The sequence below is a fragment of the Solanum tuberosum genome, unplaced genomic scaffold, assembly GCF_000226075.1.
Source record: "Solanum tuberosum cultivar DM 1-3 516 R44 unplaced genomic scaffold, SolTub_3.0 scf00609, whole genome shotgun sequence".
In the NCBI taxonomy this organism is placed as follows: Eukaryota; Viridiplantae; Streptophyta; class Magnoliopsida; order Solanales; family Solanaceae; genus Solanum; species Solanum tuberosum.
This window is the reverse complement of record NW_006239522.1, coordinates 55,524-76,597: the sequence shown is the minus strand read 5'-3', so window position 1 is coordinate 76,597 and position 21,074 is coordinate 55,524. Positions and strand designations below refer to the sequence as shown.

General features: G+C 36.3%; 3 protein-coding genes across 3 annotated transcripts; 2 read left to right on the top strand and 1 right to left on the bottom strand.

Annotated features, from left to right (window-relative positions):
- Positions 1-4,987: 4,987 nt before the first annotated feature.
- LOC107058704 (F-box/kelch-repeat protein At3g06240-like) lies at positions 4,988-6,646 on the bottom strand. Its single transcript, XM_015304730.1, has 3 exons — positions 6,226-6,646; positions 5,777-5,931; positions 4,988-5,077 (listed from the first exon to the last, which is right to left on the bottom strand). The coding sequence occupies exons 1-3, from the start codon at positions 6,644-6,646 to the stop codon at positions 4,988-4,990; spliced, it is 666 nt and encodes a 221-aa protein (XP_015160216.1).
- Positions 6,647-7,001: 355 nt separating this feature from the next.
- LOC107058703 (uncharacterized) lies at positions 7,002-7,880 on the top strand. The gene has a single exon (XM_015304729.1). The coding sequence runs from the start codon at positions 7,002-7,004 to the stop codon at positions 7,878-7,880; it is 879 nt and encodes a 292-aa protein (XP_015160215.1).
- Positions 7,881-17,422: 9,542 nt separating this feature from the next.
- LOC107058702 (zinc finger protein 36, C3H1 type-like 3) lies at positions 17,423-18,220 on the top strand. Its single transcript, XM_015304728.1, has one exon. The coding sequence runs from the start codon at positions 17,423-17,425 to the stop codon at positions 18,218-18,220; it is 798 nt and encodes a 265-aa protein (XP_015160214.1).
- The last annotated feature ends 2,854 nt before the right edge of the window (positions 18,221-21,074 follow it).

The following is a 21,074-nucleotide window of genomic DNA, read 5'->3' as shown; positions in this document are numbered from 1 at the left end:
CTTGTAGTCTAGGTGATACTACTTCTAATGTTTGGATTTTGAGGATTGTCCAAAATCCACAATCTTTTTCAAAATCCAGACATCAAAAGTAGTATCACCTAGACGAAAAGTATAAATCAGAGAAAGATCACTTCCCACCTCTCCCATTTTTAAATTAGAACTGACTTCTCCACAAATGGGAGCTTCAAGCTACCCCATCCCTCGTCTGCTACATCAAAAGAAATGATCTTGCGCACATTGAAATTACTAATAACTAGTTGATGCAATCCAATGAAGCTTCTCATTGACATGTTTACCCTGAAAATTTATTAGAAAGATGCCATAAAGCTGGTCATGGAGTGTTTTCCAAGAATCCGTCCTCAAACTATAAATGTTGATCTCATTACTCAAGTCAGAAAAAAAGGTCGAACTCATCAGCACAATAATCATTAAACAGAGCTTTGTAATCATCACGTGAGTCATCATTTCCAAAACCATATATATTTATATATCCCCTTGGTGATCTCAAAGACAAATTATCCCACTGGCAAAGCCCACAACGAAAGCTGATAAAGTGAGAGGATATATGTGAACAGTGACTTGTTGTGGGAGGAGAGAACTAAAGTTGAAATTCCCATTGATGCCTGGGAATAGAACTCTATGATGTGTGTTTGATATGAGATGTGTATTCACAAAATCAGGGCTAGATATAAGTTGATGCCATGATTTTGAAACGGACATACATTTCAAGAGAGACTTAGGGGGGAAGCCTTAAGAGGATATCTGTTATGATTTCATTTGGGATTATGGAATCAGTAGTTGTAGAAGTTGGAATGAAGAAGAAATCATACCATGAGAGGAATTTGAGTAGAACAATCTCAATCCAATCTATAAAAAGAAACAAACAAAAACATGTTTGTCATATGAGGTAACAATCACAAAAATTGGTAGTAGAGCAGAACAGAGGAGGTAGTTTTAGACCTGTTAATTAAATTTTAAGTATCGCATTATCGCTAGATCGTGAAGAGAATAATTGTACATTGAGTCAAACAGGTCTAAATGAAGAAATTGATGATTCATACACTAGCAATACCAACATAAACACAATGCTTGTATTTATAAAATATCTAGTCTCTCCAAACGTGAGTTTGCAAGTTTTCAACATAATTGTCAAATGATTATGATTGTGAGGTTTCATGATATCAATAGGGGATCAACAAGGCTTTCTACATAGATTTCTACAGCAGCACATTCCTCAAATTGATCAGCAACCTCTACTTGTCTGGTTGAACCGTTATATGTCATGATAACGGGGGAAGTAAAAGTAAAATCTCATCCATATTCGACTGATAACAAGGTATAGAGAAAATGGATGTAAAGAATATAAACTCCCCAAGGTCTTTTAGGATGATCGACAGTGAAAATCTTTTGTCCATGATACTTCAACTCCACAATCCTTCCTAATCCACACATCGGAATTAGTTCCTTCAAGACAATTAAGACAAAGCACAGAAAGATGACTTCCCACCACTCCTAATGCCAACGGATAACTACCTTTTCCATAACTATTCGGAATCTCCAACCTTCTCCACGTCTTGTCTGCTAAATCAAGAGAAATGATGTTGCACATATTGAACGTATCAACATCAGCTGATAAAGCCCAATAAAGCTTTCCATCGACAAATTTACCCGGAGAATTTACTAGAAAAATTCCCTGAAACTTATTAATTGTTCTCCAAGAATTAGCCTTCAAACTGTATATGTTGACTACAGTATCACACAATACATTGAATAACTACCACTTTGTAATCATCACGTGTTTGAGATGGTAAGAGCAACCGTTCCTCAATTTAGCTCCAAGTGTAGGCAATTTCTTAGACTTCTTTATAGCGGGGTTCCATAGAACTGTCTCCTCTATCTTACTATACAGACAAATCAATCCATTGACAGAACCGACAATCCATGGGAGAACCAATGTCAAATAGGTCGGTGTTTCGTTCTTTGTTAAGCATGGAAGGGAGACAACATACCTTAAAATTGCATGCGAATTCTTGAAAAATAATCCCGTGGTGACTGTATTCTTTGTCGTTAGCTGTTAATTTCAAATGGTTTTTTATAAACTTTGTGCTGGAGATTAGTTCAAGCCATGATTTTGAAACACACATGAACTTCAACAGAGACTTTGGGGGAACCTTTAAGAGGATCTCTATGATGATTTCATGAGGAAGAACAGAGATTGTCGATTCAGCCATAAGTCTTATGGTGCAGCTTTTGTGTGTATTTTTTGTTAGTCGAGGTAGGGTAGGGGTAAGGTTTGCTAGATTTATGGTGTTGTAAGGTCAAGAAACAAAAATAGAAACTTATAGCGAAAGGGAAACGGCTGATGGATCTTATCTTTATGATATCCTATTAGACATGGCTGAGATCCCCAAGCTACATGGCGAAGAGATCAATGTTTTTGGAGGGAAATGGTCTGTGATAACATCTTTCACATTTTTTCTAATTGTTTTCTGGATTTTATATCATAAATAATTATTATAATGATATAGAAGTCTTTGTACTTCAAGACAAATGCTAGGTGAAATGTGATTTTTTATAGTATATTTTTTCTTCCTCTCAATGTTCAGTTCCTTAGTTTATTGTAATTCGCAGTCATCTTCATTTGGTAAACCAATTTTCAAATATAGGGCTTCAAGGTCACTTAATTTTTGAAGGGTAATTGTCTAAATATATTCATTGTTGTTATTTTAAAAAAAAAATTGTTTATGGCGGTTGTCTTGATTGAGGTGAAGGAGTCATAGTTTGATTGCAACACAGTCTTGAACTATAATTTTTTATTAAAATTGGACGAATGGACGTGACATATATAGAAATCCTAATTTGGATAGAAGTAGATATTTGAAGTATAAAGGGATTGGGAAGTAGACGTGACAATACTCATGCTCAACAAAGGGACCTGATAGAGTGTTGAAGCGTCTTTGTTGAGTTTGAGTTTTGTCAGTCTTTGCATCTTGAAAATTCTCAAGTATACAAGCAAAGACCATCTTGGTGAAGTACTCTCCAACAAGTGCAACAAGGACCTAATCGAGTTGCAAGCGTCATAGTGTGTCTTAGGAGTTATACTTCCGTGCTTACATTGTAAATCTGTTCCTAATCTATAAAGGATTCGGATCTTGTTTCGATTTCTAAAAGTCTAAATCGTCTAGAGGGTGGTGGTTTAGTGGGCAACCTATGTGTTGCTTAGTCAAATTCTAAATCATCTAGAGTTAGGTGGTTTTCTAAATCGTCCAGAGGGTGGTGGTTTAGTGGGCAACCTATGTGTTGCTTAGTCAAATTCTAAATCATCTAGAGTTAGGTGGTTTAGTGGGCGGTGTGGTATCCGTTTAGAAAATTCTATATTAATCAATGAGGGTTAGTATAGTGGGCAGTGTTGTATCTGCTTAGGCTCATTAAGTAATAGGTTGTATTACTTAGTTTAGAGATTAGGAGGTTAATCTCTATGTGTGGTTGTAAACTTGTTTTTACTTTTGCTTTGAGAAGATTAGTAAAAGCAGTTTGAAAAGTCCTGTGAGACAGGTCGTGGTTTTACTCCCTTGAGCAAAGAGGTTTCCACGTAAAACTCTTGTGCCTGATTTACTTTGTGCTATTTATTTTCCGCACTTTTACTTCTGCGTTGTTATTCTGTCGAGGGACCTGGTCCCGAGATCACTGGTGGGCGCATACATTCCAACAGGTTCTGAGCATCAAATTTATTTATTCTGGCTGCAATGTTGTATTTGATTATTAGGACAAGCATTCATCTGTGGCAGACTGGCAGCTTAGACTATACCAATGAATCGATCTTTATAAAGATGGCGGACAAGCATTACATCAGTTCTTGCCTCTGTATCGAATCTTACACTATCTATCCTAGAAATAATTTACTTTGAATTGTCTCCTCAAATCAGTCTAGATTCATAATCCTTTTTTATTTCACCTTAAGTAGAGAATTTTTATCAGTTACTTGTTATAGTACCTTTTCGGCATAATCCAATATATTAGTATAGCAAGTCATCTTCCTGCATCATTCTGGTAAAGTAGAATTAGACGATTAACTCGGCCAGATTGAGTTTACGCAGAATTACTGATCCAACTGTGGTGTCTGCTATTAGAGTCAAAATGCTAATTATTGATGTACTTACGTTAGATCCAGTGTTTGATACAATGGTTTTTCATCTAATCTGAGATATTGAATGTTTCTCGCTTGAGGATTCTGCTCCCTGTCCCCAAATATGGGGAATATAATCTCAAAAATTCTTGCTCTAATCTGACCTAGCTGACGGAAGAAACTAAATAAAGAACTCTTACAAGTTATCGGCTAAATGATTGTTGAGGTTTCATGATATGAATAGGGGATCAACAAGGCTTTCAACATAGATTTCTGCAGCAGCACATTCCTCAAATTGATCAGCAACCTCTACTTGTCTGGTTGAACCGTTATATGTCATGATAAGGGGGGGAAGTAAAAGTAAAATTTCATCCTTATTCGACTAGTAACAAGGTACGGAGAAAATGGATATAAAATTTCGTCCTCATCTTCATTAGCTTGTTCCCAGTTCCTGAACATACAAATGAATCTGATTATATTTTCTGTAATACAATAATACTCTTTCACCCTGAAAAGCAGGGGAACAATCCACAAGGTTTCCTTTAACATTCTTTGTGTACTAGTTGGAATCAAGTTTATGTGAATCCTCTATATATCCATTTCCTTCATTTGGACCTGTTTCATTTCAATACTCAACAATATCGGGTTCTCTTCACATTCTAGAGACATTCAACTATCTAATTAGACGAAAAAAAGGTTTATACCAAACCAAGTTTTTAACACAATTGTTATCAGGATTCTAGTTTATAGCAAATGATTGTAAATCTGATAACGAGATAGAACTACAAGTCTAATACGAAAGAAAACAGATCATGACAAGGCTTCATCATTTCGATCCATGAACTCAGCAGCAACTATTGATTAGTGTTCAACATTAGCTTCCATTTCCTGAAATTCAATAGTACAAACCAAATAGTTAAGGTTGTGCTTGACAAAATTTTCAGAATGACTCTGTTTATATAGTAACAAAACAGCCATCTAGTTTAAACAAAAGCAACAACATAGACGTGAGCGAATCATCATTTCTCGATGTAAAAGGTTGTTTTAATCAAACATCTCTCATTAGCTAAACTCCTTAATTGACGTCTAACCAGCACTATGTTGAAACTTCAGACATACTGATTATTGCATGTATTACTCAACAATTTGATTGTTCTTTTCTTTTCCATCTACTTATAATCAAGAAAATATGATTGAAGCCTCTCACCGGTCCTACCCTTATTTAGGAAAAGGAAGTCTTTTATGAGACGGTAATTAAGTTCTGATATCAGGAAAAAAATATATTCAATGTCTTGTCCTATATTTGGCAGCAAAAAAAGGTGCAAAAAGAGCATAACAAGCTAAACTAAGCACAATCCTTACAAATTATCAGCTATGTTATGATTGTGGAGATTCCTGGTTATGACGTCCCTGGTCAGATATCGTTAGGGGATTAACAAGGCTTTCTACATAGATTTCTTCACATTGATTGACATGAAAAGTGTGCTTTAGTTGTCTTGTTGAACCATCATATATCATGATGGCTGAGCGAAGAAGAAGCAAAATTTCACCGTGGCGAAAATGTATAGAGAATGTGAAAACAGGTGCAAAACACCTATGTGTCTTAATATTTTGAGGATATTTGATGGTGAACAATTTTGTCCAAGATACATTAACTCCAGAATGCTTCATAATCCATACATCAGAGGTAGCAGCACCTCGTTGACAAGTATAAAGCAGAGAAAGATCACTTCCCACAACACCCAAATTGATATCAAAATTGTCTTTTCCACAAATGGGAAGCTCCAAGCTTCCCCATGTCCCGTCTGCTAAATCAAAAGAAGTGATGTTGCACACCTTGTACTTATTAATACAAGTTGATGAAGTCCAATAAAGCTTCCCATTGACAAATCTACCTTAATGACTTACTAGAAAGATGCCCTGAAGCTGATCATGGAGTGTTGTCCAAGAATCAGTCCTCAAAGTATATATGTTGACCACAGTCGTCATATTGGAACTACTAGAATGATTATAAGGATAATGGATAAATACAACTTTATAATCATCACGTGACTCATCATATCCGAAACCATATTAGATAGAACCAGAGCACATATTACTCGTAAACTTGGGTAATTCCTTTGACTTGGTAATAGTGGGGTTCCATATATATGCCTCTTTTTGGCCATGGACAACACAAATCAACCTATTTAAAGAGCCCACAATGTGAGTTGATAAAGTGGATCTTTCGATGTGGAATAGCTCCTCAGTGTGTTGTTGTTTGGTAAACAAGGGAGGGAGAGAACAAAACTTGAAATTTCCATCGATGTTTCGAAATATAAGTCTGTGATGGATGCATCCTTTGTCATCAGCAGTTAACTTGATATGGTTCTTCACAAAAGTAGGGCTAGAGATTAGTTGAAGCCATGATTTAGAAACGCACATGAATTTCGACAGAGATTTGACAGGAAGCTTTAAGAGGATCTCTGTTATGAGTTCATCAGGAAGAAGAAGAAGAGGGATTATGGAATCACTTGCCATAGCAGAAGGATCTCTGTTTGTGCCCTAAGTGTATGTTTTTGGCGTTTGTGTTGATTGAGTACAAGGAGTTGTAGTTTGATTGCAACACAGTTTTGAATTATAAATTTATTATTAATAGAAATCCTAATTTGAATTATAAATTTATTAAAAGTGGACGCGACAACATATATAGAAATCCTAATTTGGATAGAAGTTGATATTCTAAGTATAAAGGGATTGGGAAGTATCGCCTAAATTATTTGCCTATTTATATCAACTCATATTAATTATTCATACAACTTTAAAGGATTTGGAAGTACCGCTTGAAATTCTTTTCCTCTAATCTCAGCTAATTATTCATTCTTTCTTTTGAAACATGTCGTCGTCATCGAGAAGTGGCACATTATTATGTGTGTTTCTGTTGTTGGGTTGCATAGGCATTGCTACTGCCACTGCAACGAACCAAACCGAATCGTTTGGTACTTCTTCAATTCGATTGTGGCCTCGATGGTGGTGGCGTACTCACCCAAAATTACCATCACCACCAACTCCAACTCCATCTCCATCTCCGATTTATAATGTGGCTTCACCAACACATATGGCTCAATCTCCAGTTGATGATGTGGTTTCGCCACCGCACACCGCTCCAACCACTTCTTGCATCAAGGTGGATGGTTGTGCATTAGATTTGATCACTTCCGTTTTCAAGCGTAGAATTTCACTATCCACTCAATGCTGCCAAGGACTTTCAACAATTTCAGATGATTGCTTTTACAGAGGGTATACGCACTCAAAGAGGGTACCAATTTTCCTAGGCAAAGTGAGAAACTATTGCAGTCATGCCGTTGATAATGCGGCTTTACCAACTCATGCATCTCCATCTCCATCTCTATCTCTGGTTGATAATTCGGCTTCACCAACTCATGCAGCTCCATCCCCATCCCCAGTTGATGATGTCGTTTCTCCATCTCCATCCCCATCCCCTGTTGATGATGTCGTTTCTCCATCGCACATGGCTCCCTCTTGGGGCCCGGCCATGGCTCCAACCACTTCTTGCATCAAGGTGAACGGTTGTGCATTCAATTTGATCACTTCCATTTTCAAGCGCAGAATTTCATTATCCACACGATGTTGTCAAGTACTTTCAACAATTTCAGATGATTGCTTTTACAGAGAGTTCACACACTCCAAGAGGGTACCATTTTTCCTAGGCAAAGTGAGGAACTATTGTAGTCATCATCAAGCAAGAGAATAGGATAATGCAACTTTTTTTTCTCTTTTTTTAGTCAGGTCATTTAGTTTGCTTTATATAGGATTCCGCCCCTAAATAGGTGTTAAAAGGGGTGGTAGTTAATTACTTTCAATTATATATTTTTTATTAGTTCAATTGGATCTTCATCTCTATTTTACCATTAAATTACTACTCTCTCTGTGCATATTTATTTGTCGACTCCTAACAAATCATTTACTATATCACTCCTAGACTATCGATAATGTTAGTTATGGAGTATAATAGTGATGATTCTGAAATTGAGAGCTATAGAGTATTCTCAATACAATCCAAAGATTACTGGACATAATCCAATATTAGCTATAGAGTTGAATAAGAAAGCAGCGAGACATGGACAATGAGGCTGGTTGCACCTTTATGTCCGACCAAAAAAAGAGGTCTTATTGAAGCTTTTAATGATATTACCATATGTTATTCATCAGAGAAATCAATGTACAGATAGAGTTTTATAATCAATTAAGCTATTTTAACCGATCCCAATAGCTGAAATTGGCTAATAAATAGCTTTCTTAACTCTTCCATAGTTGGTTTTCCCTTCATGAAAACAGCCAGCTTTCATGAATATCAACAGTAGTAGAAGCAGTTGTAGATCAATAATTAGATGTGGAGCATTTTCATAATTGCTAAGTTTACTAGAACGACTAATAATAATCTTTCACCCTGAAAAGCAGGGGAACCATCCACAAGGTTTCCTCTAACATTCTCGGTGTACAAGGCGGAATCAAGTTATGTAAATCCTCATTATACAAGATACAACTACAATTCTGATACTAAATGCAGCAGACAAGATGGAGGAAGAGAACAGATCATGACAAGGCTTCATCATTTTGATCCATGCACTCAGCAGCAAGTACGGAATCAGTTTCCACTTCCTGAAATTCAATAGTCCAAAACAAGTTAAGGTTGCATCTCTTAAAATTTTCGTAAAAAAAAGTGTGTAGTACTACAAAAATAGTCACCTAGTATAAGCAATATCAACAACATAAATGCGAGTGAATCATCATTTCTCAATGTAAAAGGATGTCAGCGATGAAACTGTAAGAAACACTATATTGAAACTCTAACTCAACACTGTTAATACCAAATTAGACCAACTGTCTACAGAAAAGAATACAACTCCTCCAGAACAGAAAAAGAAAATAAAAACAGAACTTTTCATACTTCAAGATAGGAAATTACTAAAACTATGGGAGATCTAATCCTTGTCGAGCAGAGTAAAACAAGTGCATAATCCTACCCAAACACTACCTAAGTGCTTAAAAGCACCTAAAATAAACCAATTCAAACAGGCTCTAAGTTGCGAATATTATTTGTACATCACTGAGACATAGTTTTAAGCCAAACTATCAATGAAATTGTGAATACTACCTTATACTTTCTCTATTATTTGATACATCCTCTATTATTAAGGATGCTATATACAGACACTCACACAAAATTGGTGAAAGGTGTAGTAGACCACATTAACTTATTTCAAAATACAAACATTATTATAATTGACGATAGAGGACAAAGTGCAATGCACGTGTCCAGAAACTAGTAAAGTAAAAAGGACAAATGCTTACAGGAACTAGAGCTATACAAGCAAATAAATTCAATGTTGTGTCTCATTATCAGGAGAAAAAAACATACTCAATGCATAGTCCTATATTTGACGGGAAAAAAAAGTGCAAAAAGAGCATACAAGCTAAACTAAGCAGAATTCTTACCAGAAAAAGAGATTGACAATGCTTTCTGCATAGAATTCTACTGGATCGCATCCCACAACATCAACAGTGTGCTCTAGCTTTCTTGTTGAACCCCCAAAATATCAGTATAACTCCGGGAAGGGAAAGTAAAATGTCGCCCTTGGTTGAGTGGCGAAGATGTGTAGAGAATGGGTAAGTGGTTGGAGAACCCATATATATCCCAACATTTTGAGGATATTCGATGGTGAACCGTTTCGTCCAAGACACATGTAAGCCGCTATTCTTCAAAATCCAGACATCTGAAGAAGTAGCAACTAAATTAGCAGTGTAAATCAGAGAAAGGTCACTTCCAACAGCTCCCAATTTGAAATTTGAATTGTCTTCTCCACAAATGGGAAGCTCCAAGCTACCCCATGTCTCGGCTGCTACATCAAACGAAATGATCTTGCGCACATTGATATCACAAAAACTCGTAGATGCAGTCCAATAAAGCTTCCCGTTGACAAATTTAGCCGGAAGATTTATTAGAAAGACGCCCTTAAGCTGGTCATGGAGTGTTTTCCAAGAATCCGTCCTCAAACTATAAATGTTGACCACATAACTCAGGTCGGATTCATCATCAATAAACAGAGCTTTGTAATCATCACGTGATTCATCATATCCAAAACCATATTTCATATAGAAAGAGGAACCCCACGGCAAATTAAGTAGTTTCTTTGACTTGCTAATGGTGGGGTTCCATATATATATATATCTCCCCTTTGTAATTGTACAGACAAATTAGCCCATTGGCAGTACCCACAACGGAAGATATTAAAGCGATGGAACCCATTTGAACAGTGGAAGGGAGGAGAGAACTAAAGTTGAAATTTCCATTGATGCCTGGAAACAGAACTCTATGAATTGAGTTTAATTTGAGATGTGTATTCACGAAATCAGGGCTGGATATGAGTTGATGCCATGATTTAGAAACAGACATACATTTCAAGAGAGATTTGGGGGGCAGCCTTAAGAGTATGTCTGTTATGATTTCATTTGGAATTTCGGAATCAGTTGTTGTACAAGTTGGAGTGAAGACGAAATCATACCATGAGAAGAATTATGTGAATCGCCTGATGAATCCAATCCCGAAAAGAAACAAACGGAAACATCGCTGCGGATGTTTTTCTGTCAAGTGAAGAAGAAGAGCAAAGCAGAAAGTGATTTTTCTGTGAAGATAGGCAGCAGCAGCAGAAGCAAAGCAGGCAGTGAAGTAGCACAATTTCCTAATATTGACTGATATTTAGACCTACGCCTACCAAACAATTTTTTTTTAATTTAATTTTTTTGAAAAAATATAATCCATATATGAGGTATATTTTTTTTTTGACTTTTTTATTTCGACGACTTATTTAAATTTATTATTTTGATGGTCAAATTTATTTATTTCACTAATTTTCTTGTAAAATTTATTATATATCCCCATTTTTTTTATTTTTACAAATACAAAAACTAAATTACAATATAGCTGCAAAAAAAAAATAGTTTTAAATATTTTCTTTACACCAAAGAATGAAAGAAAAAAACAATAAGAAACTCGAATAATGATTTGATATCTTAATTCTAAATGACCATTTGATAACTTATCTAAACTTAAAAATCTAAACTAGATCTATTGTTTTGTGTAAACCTTTTTAGTTTAATTAGATATTTGAATACCGCTAGATCGTGAAGAGAAGAATTGTGTATTGAATAAACCATCTCTAATTGAAGCAAAATGGTTAAAACGTGTCTTTGCGGGAATCAAATATGTGTCTTAAGACATGATAAGTAATTCGTAATTCCATACATCTTTTTTTGCGCGAATTAGTAATTTTTTTTGCGCGAACTAATGAAGTTTGCCAATAACTATTATTTTTTTATATTTATTATGAATATGATTATATGAATTATCTTCCTTTTTTTATACTAAAGTTGAACAATATTCTCTGTGTGATAATCCGTATAAGACATTATAATCATGGGAAAAGACTCAAATATGTCATCAAACTTTGAGAAAATGATCATTCATGCTATCTGTTAAAAGTTTGACTCATATATTGCATTGCCGTTTGACTAACATCTATCTATGCCATTATTTTAAAACTTTGATTTTGCAAAACCATTTTTTATCTCAACAAGACCCCAAACAACTTTTAAGAGTACTTTTCAATTGGGGTTTTGAATCAAATGCACTCTTCTTGCTTCTTCTTCCTCAAGAACACATGAATAAAATTAAGAACTCCCAAATTTCTTCTTGCTCATATGTTTTTAGTGTCAACTAAGCTTTGATTAGAAGGAATCATAGTTTGATTGCAACAAAGTCTTGAATTTTAAATTTATTAAAAGTGGACGTGACAACATATATAGAAATCCAAATTTGGATAGAAGTTGATATTTTAGTGACTTGTAGGCTGATTTATGTGATGATGAATTACTCGGTAACCATGGAAAGGGAAAACAAAGCATTTATGGGTGAAAGAGAGCTTATAGTCGAGGTAGGGGTAAAGTTTACGTAGACTTATGATGTTGTAAGGTCAAGAAACAAAAATAGAAACTTACAGAGAAAGCGAAACGGCTGATGGATCTTATCTTTATGATATCTTATTAGACATGGCTGAGATCCCCAAGCTACGTGGCGAAGAGATCAATGTTTTTGGAGGGAAATGGTCTGTGATAACAACATCTTTCACTTTTTTTCTAATTGTTTTCTGGATTTTATATCATAAATAATTATTATAATGATATGCAAGTCTTTGTACTTCAAGATAAATGCTAGGTAAAATGTGAAATGTTCAGTTCCTTAGTTTATTGTAATTCTCAGTCATCTTCATTTGGTAAACCAATTTTCAACTATGGGGCTTCAATATCACTTAACTTTTGAGGAGAAGGAGTCATAGTTTGATTGCAACACAATCTTGAACTATAATTTTTTATTAAAATTGGACGTGACATATATAGAAATCCTAATTTGGATAGAAGTAGATATTTGAATTATAAATGGATTGGGATTAAGTATCGCTTAAATTGTATTTGGCGTTTGTACATAAACAGAAATCCAAATTTGGATAGAATTAGATATTTGAAGTATAAAGGGATTGGGAAGTATCGCCTAAATTCTTTGCCTATATATATTAACTCCTTTTGCACCTAATTAATTATTCAAACAATTTTAAAGGATTTGGAAGTATCGCCTGTAATTCTCAGCTAATTAATTACTCATTCTTTCTTCTGAAACATGTCGTTGTCGTTGAGAAGTGCCACATTGTTATGTCTGTTTCTGCTGTTGGGTTGCATAGGCATTGCTACTGCCACTGCAACGGAACCCAAACAGAATCGTTTGGTACTTCTTCAATTGGATTGTGGCCTCGATGGTGGTGGCGTACTCACCCAAAAATACCATCACCACCAACTCCATCTCCATGTCCGATTGATAATGCTGCTTCACCAATGCATATGGCTCCATCCCCAGTTGATGATGTGGTTTCACCACCACACACAGCTCCAACTACTTCTTGCATCAAGGTGGATGGTTGTGCATTAGATTTGATCACTTCCGTTTTCAAGCGTAGAATTTCATTATCCACTCAATGTTGTCAAGGACTTTCAACAATTTCAGATGATTGCTTTTACAGAGAGTACACGCACTTAAATACGGTACCATTTTTCCTTGGAAAAGTGAGAAACTATTGCAGACATGCGGTTGATCATGCGGCTCCATCTCCATCTCCCGTTGATAATGCCGCTTCACCAACTCATGTGTCTCCATCTCCATCTCCAGTTGATGATGCGGCTTCACCAACTCATGCGGCTCCATCTCCAGTTGATAATGCGGCTCCATCTCCATCTCCAGTTGATAATGTGGCTTCACCAACTCATGTGGTTCCATCCCAATCCCCATCCCCGGTTGATGATGTTGGTTCCATCCCCAGCTGATGATGTGATTTCGCCACCACACACGGCTCCAACCACTTCTTGCATTAAGTTGGACGGTTGTGCATTAGATTTGATCACTTCCGTTTTCAAGCGTAGAATTTCATTATCCACACAATGCTGCCAAGTACTTTCAACAATTTCAGATGATTGCTTTTACAAAGAGTACACGCACTCAAAGAGGGTACCATTTTTCCTTGGAAAAGTGAGAAACTTTTGTAGTCATGCGGTTGATAATGCGGCTACATCTCCATCTCTAATTGATAATGCGGCTTCACCAACTCATGTGTCTCCATCTCCATCTTCACCAACTCATGTGGCTTCACCTACTCATGCGGCTCCATCTCCATCTCTAGTTGATAATGCGGTTCCATCCCTATCCCCATCCCCGGTTGATGATGTCGTTTCTCCATCGCACATGGCTCCCTCTTGGGGCCCAGCCTCGGCTCCAACCACTTCTTGCATCAAGGTGGACGGTTGTGCATTCAATTTGATCACTTCCGTTTTCAAGCGTAAAATTTCATTATCCACACAATGCTGCCAAGTACTTTCTACAATTTCAGATGATTGCTTTTACAAAGAGTTCACGCACTCCAAGAGGGTACCATTTTCCTACGCAAAGTGAGGAACTATTGCAGTCATCATCAAGCCTGAAGCAGATTTTTTCATTCTCTTTTTTTTTTTTTTGGTCATTTTGCTTATTTTATTTAGGATTTTCCACTTAATAGGTTTTTAGGTGTTAGTTAAATACTTTCGATTTAATTCTTTAATTAGTTTAATTGGATTTTCATCTCTATTTTACAATTTAATTACTACTCTCTCCGCGTACCTTTATTTGTCCATGTTTGACTTGGCACACTCCTTTACTATCACTCCTAGACTATTGATAATGTTAACTATGGAACACAACCTTTTACTTATTTGTGATATGGTAGACATATCAATCAACTATACCTTGGTCCTAATAAAGTTGAGTACGGTTATATGAATCTTCCGCAACTATTCATTTCTATTCGACCCCAACATTCCAACAAATTAATTAATAAGTAAGAAGACTTACCATGACAATTTTACATTAGCTATCAACCTGCCACAGTCGTACAACCTACAACAAGACTTTGTTAGCTCAAAATAATTGAAAATCAAATTCCTAAACTTCTGATTTGATTCACTACTTTCTGAATAGTTTATACTTTATAGGTTCTGAGCATCAAATTTCTTTATTCTGGCCGCAATGTTGTATTTGATTATTAGGACAAGCATTCATCTGTGGCAGACTGGCAGTTTAGACTATACCAATGAATCGATCTTTAATAAGATGGCGGACAAGCATTACATCAGTTCTTGCCTCTGTATCGAATCTTACACTATCTATCCTAGAAATAATTTACTTTGAATTGTCTCCTTGAATCAATCTAGATTAAATTCATAATCCTTTTTTATTTCACCTTAAGTAGAGAATTTTTTATCAGTTACTTGTTATAGCACCTTTTCAGCATAATCCAATATTAATATAGCAACTCATCTTCCTGCATCATTCTGCGAAATTAGAATTAGACGATTAACTTGGCCAGATTGAGTTTACGCAGAATTACTGATCCAACTGTGGTGTCTGCCATTAGAAACATTGATCTTTTGGTTCTGTAAGCTTGAATATCAGCTTTGTCCACCGTGAGGCGACCCCTGATGTGTCGTGGTAAGGCTGCTGAGGTGTAGTATTCCTCCATCTCCTCTAGGTTGCATGATATACAAAATATATAGTTTACTAGTATTGTTCAATTTTCCTCAGAATTGTGAACCAGCACAACGATACATAATAGTGGTGCGAGGTCCAACTTGCATGCATCTTGAGGCGTAGTTGTTCCTGCTTTTGTTTAGATAGAAGCCTTGGTATGTCTGTTTTTTATTTTATTGTGATCGATACATTAATGATCTTTCGTTGTACCATGTTCTGTTTCGTTTTCTCCATCATGTCTGTTATGTTTAGTATCAGACTGATGATTCCTTCTGTTTACTGCATTTACAATCCTGGCAAGAAGGTAGGTACCAAAATTTCATCTTTGTCCCTGTAGGATCGAATCGTAAAGATCAAGTTAGAATTGGATAGTAACTTTGACTGAATTACGGAATGTGATCATTTTCTTCTTTTGATAGTAGGGTGCAGTTCAGTTACATTCCAGATAAATTATCGAATTTGTCATTTGGATTCAAAATGCTAATTATGTATTGATGTACTTGCGTTAGATCCAGTGTTTGATATAATGGTTTTTCGTCTAATCTAAAATATTGAATGTTTCTAGATTGAGGATTCATATAACCAAAGCTAAATTGATTTCGAGGATTCATATAACTAATCTCGACTAATTTGTGTACTTTAGAGAAAACTTGTGTACTCAAAACTGTATATTGGAGGTTTAAGAAATGAGCAAAGGTTTCCTTGTGGCTTCTTCCCCTGCTTGTCTAAAAACTTTATTGGGCTTTATCTGCTGATGTTGATACGTTCAATATGTGTAACGTCATTTCTCTTGATTTAGTATACGAGACATGGAGAAGGTTGGAGCTTCCGAGTTATGGAGAAGGAGGTTATCCTATGACACTAGGAGTGGTGGGAAGTGATCTTTCCGCGCTTTGTCCTAATTTCTTGAAGGAAATAATTCTAACGTGTGGATAATGAAAGATTATGGAGATAAAGTATCATCAAGGGGCGACTCATACATATCAGTGACCTAAAGCCAAAATTGAACGGAGGGTCTTAAATTTTAATTTTTTTAATGAAATTTGTGATAGTCAATCGATTTAGGCTCCCCTGAGTATCATGGACAAAGATTTTCACCATCGATCATCCTAAAAGATTTTGGTAAGTTTATATCCTTGTCACACTTTTTCTTTATACCTTTTTGTCAGTAGCTAGATCCGATTAAACTAGATTTTATGAGAACATATTCTTCATATTTAAGATTGAAGGCGAAACGACCTCTCTATGGAAAAAAAAGTTGGACTTTTTTTTTCGTCTTCAAAATATATGACAAGAAGTTGAATATATGCATGAATCCATACATATCTTATTTGCTCGGAGGAGTAGTAAGCATTTCTCCTTTTTATTAGTATTGTGACCAAATATATGTTATCCTATCAAAAGATTAGAAAAATCGAGAGAATTTCATATTTAAAATTTGAGACTGTTTAGAGGTGATTATTAGTTTATCGAAATTGAATAGTCGGTGTATATTCATATAGTTAGTGTATACTTCATGTATAGTTATGTTATTTTTCAGCTTTTTGAGCGTATCATAATGTATAGTTCATGTATAGGTAAACTATAGGCAGAATGGTCTGGTGGACCCTTGTACTTGTATCTGTTTGTATTGTGAACCCTTCTACTTACCCTTTTGTCATCTGGACCCCTGAACCCATCCAAACCCAACATTTTAAACACTTTTTTTGATGTGGCATCCTATGTGGAAAGACTTCACATGGAGCGTGTGATACACACAAGGGAAGAGCGTGAGACGCCTTAAAAATAAAGTAACGGTCAGATTTTGACCTTTAAAGGCCATCTTTCTTCTTTATTTTCACTCAAACACCATTGTTGGACAAATTTTGAGCTTTTTTCTCCTCTTTTTCTCGATTTTGTCTTTTCAAATTTTTTTCTCTTTTATTTTTGGTGCCTTTATTTTTTCCTTCGATCTACTCATCTTTTTTTTGTGTGTGATTCTATTGTATTTTTGTTTCATCTTTTTTTGTGTGGTTCTATTGTATTTTTGTTGGTTTTGATTTTGTTGGTCTTCACAATGACGGTTCGATTTTGCTACTGTGGAATATATGTTGAACTAAAAGACATCAAGAACACCAACTAATCCTGGAAGAATGTTTTGGGGTTGTCAAAAATATTCATCCGGTAATAGGTGTGGATTCTTCCGTGCACTTGGAGTGCAACCTGCACTTGGATCTGCACTTGGACCTGCACTTGGACCTGCACTTGGACATGCACTTGGACCTGCACTTGGAGTGCAACCTGCACTTGGATCTGCACTTGGACCTGCACTTGGACCTGCACTTGGAGTGCAACCTGCACTTGGATCTGCACTTGGACCTGCACTTGGACCTGCACTTGGAGTGCAACCTGCACTTGGATCTGCACTTGGACCTGCACTTGGACCTGCACTTGGAGTGCAACCTGCACTTGGATCTGCACTTGGACCTGCACTTGGACCTGCACTTGGAGTGCAACCTGCACTTGGATCTGCACTTGGACCTGCACTTGGACCTGCACTTGGACATGCACTTGGACCTGCACTTGGAGTGCAACCTGCACTTGGATCTGCACTTGGACCTGCACTTGGACCTGCACTTGGACATGCACTTGGACCTGCACTTGGAGTGCAACCTGCACTTGGATCTGCACTTGGACCTGCACTTGGACCTGCACTTGGACATGCACTTGGACCTGCACTTGGAGTGCAACCTGCACTTGGATCTGCACTTGGACCTGCACTTGGACCTGCACTTGGACATGCACTTGGACCTACACTTGGACATGTACTTGGACCTGTATTTACACTTGACTGGCTTCCAACACTTGTTCCAGCAGCAACATTTGAAGTTGCAGCACTTGTTCCAACAGCAGCATTTTTCTACAAACATATTTTAAAGTCAAAAGTATAACAATAGTAAAATTCAGTAACAAAGAGACATTAAAAGCACAACTTACCAGAGTTGGACATCCTTTCTTGTTATGTCCAAAAGTCTTACACACAGAACATTTCATTTTCTTCCCTTCCTTGTAGCCTTTCCAAACTTCTTCTTAACTGGCTCATCACTATCTTTTCTCCTATTTTTTCCTGGTCTTCCTGGTCATAGCTGTAATTTCAGGTGGTTCAATGGTTGGTCTATCACTTTTTGGCCACATCTTCATGTTTGTCATAGGTTGAATAAACCTATTATATGCTTTCAGGTATGTTTCCTTCTTATACCAGTGATCAACAAATGTATCAAACAACCCCAAATCCTTATAATGAATTGTTGTAAGTGCATGGCCACAAGGAATTCCCTTTAATTGCCATGACCTACAACTACACACCTTCTTTCTTAAGGTCAACAACATGTTTATTATGGTGGATCATGAATCTCAAAGCCAAGATCACCATTAAACTTTACCTCACAATTATCTGCAATTTCAGCATTTTTCTAAGATATCCATAGCCATTGGTGCTACATCAGTAATCCATTTTTCTGAAAATTCTCTCACGTGATTCATTCTTTCCATAACTTTGACTCTTAATTCCTCTAGCATAGTGATTATTGATTTGAACCTAGCACCTAAAATTCAACTGTTGAAAGTCTCACACATGTTGTTCTCAACCACATCACACTTGCTATGTTCTTTAAAATATGCCCTACACCATGCTTCTTTGTTATACTTTAACAAAGCTTCTACAATGCCTACTCCTAACTCACTCAAGTCATCAAGTTTGGACTGTAAAAGTACCTCAAATGATGCCCTGGCAACCTGCCAGAATTTTCTTCTCCTTTCTTCACCCCTCCAGTCTTTCTTCCAGTTTGCCCATATATGCCTAGCACACCATCTAATTTCAGCATTTGGCAATACATCAATAAGTGCAAAATGAAGACCCTGTCAAATAAAGAACATTTGACATACAACAATGTTAACTATTAATTACTCCAAAAATGAAGAAATAAATTTAGCAAATAATATAGTAATACCTTTTGCATATCAAACATCACTGTTAGTCCTTCACCTTCTGTAAGCTCCAAATCATGTTTGATGCACTTGAGAAACCAAAACCATGTGTCCTTGGTTTCTTTATCAACTACTGCCCATGCTATAGGGTATATCTGATTATTTCCATCTTTGGAAATGCAAGATAACAATTCACCTTTACATACACTTTTAAGAAATGCACCATCTAAACCAATAATCCTTCTACACCCTTCTTTCCATCCAATTTTTAAGGAACCAAGACAAATATAGATGCTCATAAACACCTCTTTTCCTGGAATTGTGTTCTTGAATGTCCTAATAGATACAGTAGTTCCAGGATTTGAGGTCATTAATTGCTCAGCATAATCATACAACCTAGCAAACTCCTCTCTGAAATCTCCCATATGTTCATTCATAACTCTCAGTTTTGCCTTTCTACAACTTGTCTTACTAACATACAAACCATATTGCTTTTGTATCAAAAACTGAATCTTGATGTAGTTTGATGGTAGGCTCACTCATAATCCTCTCCTTGTAATGTTTACTAATCCAAATGGGGGTACACAGTTTGTTTCTTGTTCTTTTAAAACACTTATGGACAGGAAAATATGTTTTAACACTGAAATTTCCAGTGTTACCATCAATACAATAATATGCCAAGGACAACCTTTTCTATTACACTTTGCCCTTATCCTTTCCTTCTCATTAGGTTTCAACTTAATATTAACACCCTTCTGAATAGAGTAAGTTTGCAGTGCCTCCCTGAACTCTATGTGATTCAAAAATACCATATACAGTTGAAATAAAACCTTTTTAGCAGTTGGATCAAAGTAGATCTTTGTACTTTCCTTCCTAGGTGCTGGATCTACCACTTCATCATTCTCAACAGGATCCCCTTCATCTTCACTAATGTCACTACCAGGATCTGAGCTATCAAAATAAGGGTCATCACCACCCAAATTGCCTTCAAATCTCCCCCTCTTCTCCTTATAAATGTCTTCAAAACCAGCATCTATACCTACAGGACCAGATGGTATCTCATCTAGATTTACTCTAGCAGTCTTTTCTTTAACTTGTTCTTGAATATTAGACTGCCTAGCTTGAAGCAACTCCTCATCCAAATCACTCAAATCATCAATATTTTCATCAATATCATAGAGTGAATCAGAATCAGAATGTTCTTCAACTCTAGGGGCAGGGGCTTGTTCTTCAACTAAAGGGGACTGCTCTTCAACTAAAGGGGGCTGATTTTGGTTTAAATCCCTATTTTCATTTTCATCAAATGGTTGAGATGAAGACACATCAGCCCTATCTATTTGTGGGGAGGATGACAGATCAGCCCTATTTTTGTGTGGGGAGGAGGACACATCAGCATTATCTTGTTGTGGAGATGAGGACACATCAGCATTAGTGCTAGGCAATACAAGTATCTCCTCTACAACTAAAGGTATACTAATGGGATGTACAACATATACATCAACAAAATCAGCACCCTTCAAACCATTCAGAAAGTTTAAAACATCAGAATCAGTATTTAACATGTAAAAAGTACCCTTCTTGTTGACTCTACATCCAAATGTCTCAACATTTTCAACACCCAATTCCATTGCTATTTTATGAAATAACATAATATGCAACTCATCTACATCTATATTAATCTTTTCAACACTACTGATTCCATTGACATACCTTAAAGTAGGATTAGATACAAAACAGCCCCCATAGTGAAATTGAAGTGTCACTATAGTTAAAGTCATTACCTTACGATGCCTGTAAAGTAAAAAATAATAACTACAT

Coding starts and splice junctions, on each gene's coding strand:
- LOC107058704 (XM_015304730.1), bottom strand. CDS start 6,646: ATGGCAAGTGATTCCATAATCCCTCTTCTTCTTCTTCCTGATGAACTC. Junction 5,932..6,225: donor GGAATTACCCAAGTTTACGA/GTAATATGTGCT, acceptor TTGATTTAGCAG/ACGGGACATGGGGAAGCTTG. Junction 5,078..5,776: donor TGAAGCATTCTGGAGTTAAT/GTATCTTGGACA, acceptor CTATATAAACAG/AGTCATTCTGAAAATTTTGT.
- LOC107058703 (XM_015304729.1), top strand. CDS start 7,002: ATGTCGTCGTCATCGAGAAGTGGCACATTATTATGTGTGTTTCTGTTG.
- LOC107058702 (XM_015304728.1), top strand. CDS start 17,423: ATGTTTTGGGGTTGTCAAAAATATTCATCCGGTAATAGGTGTGGATTC.